Source organism: Octopus sinensis, linkage group LG19 (assembly GCF_006345805.1).
Source record: "Octopus sinensis linkage group LG19, ASM634580v1, whole genome shotgun sequence".
NCBI classification, from domain to species: Eukaryota; Metazoa; Mollusca; class Cephalopoda; order Octopoda; family Octopodidae; genus Octopus; species Octopus sinensis.
In genome coordinates, this window is record NC_043015.1 from 41,478,204 (window position 1) to 41,486,268 (window position 8,065).

The following is an 8,065-nucleotide window of genomic DNA, read 5'->3' on the forward strand; positions in this document are numbered from 1 at the left end:
CAATGCCATTCTGCCTAAAACAGCCAATTGTTCTCTGACACAAATCATCAGGTTTTAAACTGTTTATATGTTTAAATCATTTCCAACCTGTTCTTTTCTGAGTGACCATTTAACCCTTTTGTTACCAACCTGGTTGAAACCGGCTCTGGCTCTGTAGTACAAATGTTTTGTTTCCATAAGTTTTGAATTGAAATCTTCCACCAAACCTTAATCACAATTCATGTTCCTAACACTAGCTTAACCCTTTTGTTACCAACCCGGCTGAAACCAGCTCTGGTTCTGAGTACAAATGTCTTGTTTTCAAAAGTTTTGAATTAAAATCTTCCACCAAACCTTAGTCACAATTCATTTTCCTAACACTAGCTTAACCCTTTTGTTACCAACCCGGCTGAAACCAGCTCTGGTTCTGAGTACAAATGTCTTGTTTTCATAAGTTCTGAATTAAAATCTTCCACCAAACCTTAGTCACAATTCATGTTCCTAACACTAACTTCATGATAACTAAGTTATTTTACTAAATTCTTTGTTATATTTAAAATTAATTGAAAGAAACAGAGAGCATCCCAAAATAAATACAGTAAAAAAAGGGTTAATACCACAACAAACTACTAAGGATAATTTATCACACGATTATAATAGGGTCTAGTTTATCAATCAGTTGGTTCAGAAGCAGTGTCTGTCAACCAGTTTTTACATATAGACCCCTTTAATTCCTATTTTGCTTGGATGGACCCTTATAGCTATTTGAGGTTTAAAAGATCCTCTATTAAATATTATTACAAATTGTTTAACCCTTTCGTTACCAACCCGGCTGAAACCGGCTCTGGTTCTGTAGTACAAAGTACATAAGTTCTGAATTAAAATCTTCCACCAAACCTTAGTCACAATTTATGTTCCTAACACTAGTTGAATGATTACTAAGTTATTTTACTAAATTCTTTGTTATATTTAAAGTAATTGAAAGAAACACAGAGCAGCTCAAAATAATTACAGTAACGAAAGTGTTAATTACTGTTTCAAATTTTGGCATAAGACCAGCAATTTGTGGGGCAAGGGGGATGGGGTAAGTCAATTACATTGACCCCAGTGCTCAACTGGTACTCATTTATTGACCCTGAAAGGATTAACGGGAAAGTTGGCTCTGGTGATATTTGAACTCAGAATGTAAGCAGTCAGATGTCACAAAGCAATTTTTCTGTTACACCTGTGATTATACCTGTTAAATCTCACCAAATTTGTTACATGCCACTGGTTCCCTGTGCCAGTGGGATGTAAAAAGCACCATCCGAACGTGGTCAATGCCAGTGCTGCCTGACTGGCTCCTGTGCCAGTGGCATGTAAAAAGCATCCACTCTACTCTCAGTGGTTTGCGTTAGGAAGGGCATCAAGCTGTAGAAACTTTGGCAGATCAGATTGGAACCTGGTGCAGCTCCTGGCTTGCCAGTCCTTGGTCAAACCGTCCAACCCATGCCAGCATGGAAAACCGACGTTAAACAATTTTCAAAATTAATTGAAATTCACACAGTGTATTTCATGAGGAATATGGCCATGAAAAGGTTGGCTGTGTACAAAGCTGACAGCCAAGTGCGTAACTGGTACTTATTTAATCAACCCCGAAAGGATGAAATGCAAAGTCGACCTTGGTGGAATTTGAACTCAGAACATAACAGCAGATGAAATACCTATTTCTTTACTACCCACAAGGGGCTAAACACAGAGGGGACAAACAAGGACAGACACACGGATTAAGTTGATTACATTGACCCCAGTGCATAACAGGTACTTAATTTATCGACCCTGAAAGGATGAAAGGCAAAGTCGACCTTGGCGGAATTTGAACTCAGAACGTAACGGCAGACAAAGTACCGTTAAGCATTTTTTCTGGCTTGCTAACAATTCTGCCAGCTCACCGACTTCAATGATGATGATGATGATGGTTATTATTATTATTATTATTATTATTATTAATAATTATTAAATCACCCACTACACTCTCGGAGTGGTTGGCGTTAGGAAGGGCATCCAGCTGTAGAAACACTGCCAGATCTGACTGGACTGGTGCAGCTTTCGGGCTCTCCAGACCCCAGTTGAACCGTCCAACCCATGCTAGCATGGAAAGCGGACGTTAAATGATGATGATGATGATGATGATGATTTATTATTATTATTATTATAGCCATGTTTGTTTTGGTATTAAGATTGAAAAAAATCAACCTTGTTTGTAAGAAAAAAATTTGGCCTTGGGTTTGCACTCCTTCAGCAAATTTAATTCCTGCACTCCTGAATTCTATCGGCCAGTGTTGAAAACCTTACAGCATATATGTCAGCAGTGACTTGCTGCAGGTTTTAGACGACATGTGATGGACTTTGGGGAAAAAAAATCAATATTATGTTCTAAAAAGCTTATCAGCTGAAATAAAATCGTTTTGTGGCTCTGGGATTAAGAAGTATACTTTGCAAACCACATGGTTTTGGATTAAAGTTCCATTGTGCAGCACATGGGGCAAATGTTTTCTAATATTAGACCCAGGTTGACAAATGTCTTGTGACATGATTAACAAAAGAATTGAATTTATTTACATTTGATGGATATTTGTCCTCATTTTGTTTGTTGTTAACATGTTTCGGCTGATATACCCTCCAGCCTTCATCAGGTGTCTTGGGGAAATTTCGAACCTGGGTTCTCATTCCTAAGGTATTTTTCAATGTTATTATTCTTATTCTTATCATTATTAAGGTCACTGCCTGGAATCGAACTCGGAATCTTGGGGTTAGTAGCCTGCACTCTTAACCACCATGTCATATGCCCGTGGGCAGTTATGGAGTGAATTTTTAGGGCTTATAAATCAAATATTTTCCTATCCTTCCTTAATACCGGTTCCCAAATGCTTTGAAGATCTTCTGCTGAGTGTGTCTTGCCACACACACACAGCTTTGTTGGAACAAACAAGAAATAAAAGTGCATGAGTGTGTGTATATATATATACATATTATACTATACACACATTCACTTACATATGCATGTTTATGTGTGTGTGTTATAAACAATGTAACATTAAAGTGAAGAAGTATTCAATATTTTTTTTTATAGTGTACATGTTAGACTTTCAGAACGAGCGGGTTGATATTGACTTCCAAGTTTTGGCTTACTAGCCAGTGTCAGTGTGTGTGTGTGTGTTTGTATTTATTTAATATCATGTGGGCAACAATATACATATATAAATTAGAAAAAAGCCACTCTTTATCAATTCAATAATGAAAAATTAAATTATACCATCTAGAAAATTACATATTATAGAAAGATTAAATATAAGATAAAACATATAACGATGATTAAGTAATGTGCAAAATAATAAATTAAACATATATATATACCAAATATATGTTTTATCTATTATTTTGCACATTAAGTAATCATCGTTATATGTTTTATCTTATATTTAATCTTTCTATAATATGTAATTTTCTAGATGGTATAATTTAATTTTTCATTATTGAATTGGTGTTTTTTTTCTAATTTATATATATATATATATATATATAATATATATATATATATATATATTATATATATATATTTATATATATATTATATTTTGTGAAATTTGATTTAGTATTTCTAAATTGAATTTTTCCCTGTAAGTTTGGAATAATATTCCCTCATATTATTATTACACACACACACACACATGTATATTCTTTTATTCTTTTATATATAATATAACACACACACATGTATATATGCGCATATACATGCACGTGCACACAGACACACCTTTATTGTTGTTCAAACGTCTATCTTCTCTCGTTTATTCTATTGTCTTGTTTGAAAACACGTGAGCTCTGATTGATTGTTTCACAGAGTTGCAGATGAAATTGCAGCCAGAGTTTAACTGGGGCTCCATGGGTAACTATTCCTGCTCTTTGTCTACGCAAGCTGATTTGATTCCATCATCTTCCGCCGATATTCAATCACCTTGTGCTTTTTATTTTTTTTGCATTGTTTCATACTATTTTTTGTTTGATATTATTTTTTTTTTCATATATTTCCATTGCTGTGTTTTTTTTGTCTTTTTAAAATAGTATGATTTTTTTGTTTGTTTCGCTTTTGAAAGTGATTTGTGTCCTTTTTTTGTTTGTTAATCAATTTATTTACTTATTTATTTAAATTATCTTTTTTTGGTCTTTGATGTGTTTGCGTTTGTTCGTTAAATATTTCTACCTGAGTGAAGTGATTGATTTGTTTGTTTGTTTGTTTTTTGCTGATTTTCTGTTGTTTTGTTTGATTTTTTTCTTTGAATTGTGCAACTGTTTCATTTTTGCTTCCATATGTTGCATTATGGGAAAGTTAAATATTGAAATGATGATGATGATGATGATGATGATAATATTTTTTTTATATTTCAATACAAAGATAATTGTTAATGGCATAATGGAATTACAGTTTGAATAATAATGGCATTACTTGCAAAACGGTTAAATAGAGAATTTATTTCTTCCCTCATATTTTGGTAGTGTTGCATAACATAAAATTTACACACACACACACACACACAGTGCGGTGAATAAACTGTTGTCTAAATTAGGCAAAAATTAAAATCACATTGACGTCTCATTTTAACAGATATTATTTACCAAAATTACAGAAAAACATCTTGAAATACTAAAGAGTAAATTTATTCAATAAAATCACCATTGGCTTCAACCATGGCTTCCAGACGACTTCAGAATCTCCTGCAACTCTTCTGGATGGTCACCTTGTTTAAGTTGGTGAATGCTGCCAGAATCCTTGCCTTCAGTTCATCTTTGGTGTTACAAGGAGTTCTGTTGGTCTCTCATTCAACTGCACCCCACACATAATAATGAAAGGGGTTGCAGACTGGGGAGTTAAGTAGCCAGACGTTAGGGATGATGTGGTCACAGAAATTGTCTGACAGCCAAGACTGGGTTCTCTTGCTTGTGTGGCATGGTGCAGAGTCCTGTTGCCATCATAGGGTCTTCCAGCAGCCACTCTCTTGCCCCAGGGCAGCACTCATATATACATATGTATACATACATACACACACACATATATATACATATACATACATACATAAATGTAAACCTATATGTGTGTATATATATAGTATTTTACTATTTTACATCTGCTTTTTCCCATGCTAGATTGAATGAACTGATTTTGTTTTTATTTAAAAATTATTTTTGTTTTGTTGCAAATTTGGTTGAATGCCAAGTGTCAGAACCATTGTTTGTATAGATTAATTCCTTTCATTCTTTTTTTGTTATGTCCAGTTACCACTCATGTGTGACATAGGAGTGGAACCTGTTTGTTATGCAAGCAGACCGAATGAAACAAGCTACATGGCACATCAAGGGGCATCGTGTGGGTGTGTACACACACACAGGGATAAAATTTTTGAATTGAATTCGTCCTTTTTTAGTTGAGTTTTATAAGAGGCCATAACAATAATAATGAGAAACAGTTCCTATCATAGTGGGTGCTTTAGGTATGATAAAAAAAATATTCGGACAAATACATAACAAAAACACCAGGACTAATAAATATATATTTCTTTACTGCTCACAAGGGGCTAAACACAGAGGGGACAAACAAGGACAGACAAAGGGATTAAGTCGATTACATCGACCCCAGTGCATAACTGGTACTTTATTTATCGACCCCGAAAGGATGAAAGGCAAAGTCGACCTCAGTGGAATTTGAACTCAGAATGTAACGGCAGACGAAATACGGCTATGCATTTCGCCCGGTGTGCTAACGATTCTGCCAGCTCACTACCTTCGAAAATATATATTTACATGTATATATATACAGAAAATAGCACTACTGGGCACTGCACACATCCTACGTAAAACACTTTCAATACAGTAACCGTAAGACCATCACAACAAATCACAACACATACCCAAGGCACACAGTGCTGTGCTCGGTAGTGAAGTGAAAGCACGCTATAAAAATAAAACTACTGAATAATAAAAATAATAAAAATAATAATAATAATAATCCTTTCTCCTATAGGCACAAGGCCTGAAATTTTGTTGGATGGGGGTACGTCGATTTACATCGACCCCAGTGTTTCACTGGTACTTAATTTATCAACCCTGAAAAGATGAAAGGCAAAGTCAACCTTGGCAGAATTTGAACTCAGAACGTTAAGATAGACGAAATACCGCTAAGCATTTTGCCCGGTGTGCTATTGATTCTGCCAGCTCGCTGCCTTGTAGACCTGAAATCAATAATATTGAAGTTAGGATTATCTCGTTGTTATTGTAGTTTTTGTAGTTGTTTTGTTGACAATCAAATGTCCTTACTATTGCTGTTTCTTGTATCCGAAAAGTGGAAGCATTAAACAGTTTGGCCTAAGAGACTGACAGAATAAGTACCGGACTTCAATAAACACTGGCGTCAGTTTACTTGACTTAAAGACCCTTTTGAGGTGGTGCTCCAGCATGGCCACAGTCTGAGGATTGAAATGACTGAAAGATAATAGATAACAAAAAGATATCTCTGTCCCAAATGGTCGACGTTTTGTCTGGCGTCTGTTTGTATTGTTACAACTTTTCTGTTGTGTTAGTTGCTATTGTTGTCTCCTACATCTGTTTCTTTTTATTGCCCATGGGTGGGGTGGGGGCTTTGTTGTCTCCTGTATCTCATACTAGAATGAATAGTTCTCCATGAGAAATCTATAACAGTTACCATAGATTTTACGGTATTTGTAGGTTGCAAACAAAGCAGCAAAATATGTTAATAATGTGAATTACACTTGAAAACTAATAAAAAAGAAAAAAAACAAACTAGTGCTGACTACAATATGTCTAAAAGTAGTGCCATATCCTGTTAGCTATTTTTTTGAAAAGTTTTTTTTTTTGTTTTGTTATGTGAGAAATTTGTTGTAAAGTGTTATTAAAATTCTTCATACCTTAAATTTTGTTGAATATGTTACATTGCTTTCATTTTGTCCCGGCACTCAAAGATGTTTACAATGTACGGCTTTGATGAAATTACCGTTAATTTAGTTTTATTAAAAAACGTTAAGAATTTAACATTTGAAGCTTAATGTTACACACACACACACACCCATGCACATATATGCACGTATACACATTCACTCATTGCAGCCTTCTGACTTGCCAGCATTCAGTCAAACTGTCCAACCCATGCCAGCATGGAAAGTGGACGTTAAACGATGATGATACATACACACACACACACACACACACACACACACACATATACATATTATATATATATATATATATATATATATATATATGTGAGATGGAGAGTTGGGTGATGACATCCTTGAGCTGAAAGAGATGACTTGAGTAGAAAGTTTGAACCTGTTGTGACTTTTACCTGTTTATCAGTATGTCATCAAGGACTTACTGTTGATTAGAGGACTAGAGTGGGATGGTTATAGATTAGGTTTATAGATGATGATGATGATGATGTGAAGGTTGTGGTGGTGGTGGTAGTAGTGCTAGTAAATAGAACAAGTGACCCAGTTTCATTTCTTGAAATTCATATTTTGTAAGAGTGCTATTTTAAACTCCCCCCCCCATCGTCACATATTTGAAATTTTTTTTTAACCTAATTAAAAAAAGCTTTTGAAGTTTGTTTTGGTTTGGTGTGTTGATATTTTCTTAAAAAAAAAAATAAAAAACTTGGTTTTTTTTTGCTTTGGCTTTCTTGGTTCACTGATGGTCTGTGACTCCCTGAGTATGGTGATGATTGTAGATGTAGCAGTCATCATTTGTCATCATTGTTTTTTTACATTTACTTCCCCATGTTTGCTTGTGTCAGATGGAATTCGTTGATGGCACAATTTTCTACAGCTGGGATGCCCTTCCTGTTACCAACCCTTCCCTGTTTCCAAGCAAAGTAATATTTCTCCATGGCTGCCCCAGCTCCTGTCAAACCGTCCAACCCATGCCAGCATCGAAAGCAGATTGAAACAAACAAAACTTTGCACAACAGTGATGCTTCTTCATAACCACAATGTAATGTCAGGACAAGGAGACCCCTCCCACACATCATCATCATAAT

At 35.1% G+C, this 8,065-nt stretch overlaps 1 protein-coding gene across 4 annotated transcripts in view; it reads left to right on the forward strand.

The window, feature by feature from the left end:
• LOC115222011 (GRIP and coiled-coil domain-containing protein 2) overlaps positions 1–8,065 on the forward strand; it is a 133,471-nt gene that overhangs the window by 29,936 nt on the left and 95,470 nt on the right. For 3 of the 4 annotated variants that reach the window (XM_036511341.1, XM_029792123.2, XM_036511343.1), the window contains exon 4: positions 3,863–3,907. The exons of the other annotated variant lie outside the window; for it this stretch is intronic. In XM_036511341.1, the coding sequence (XP_036367234.1) occupies positions 3,863–3,907 (45 nt within the window). The remainder of the gene's footprint in view (positions 1–3,862; positions 3,908–8,065) is intronic. 4 annotated transcript variants of the gene reach the window in all.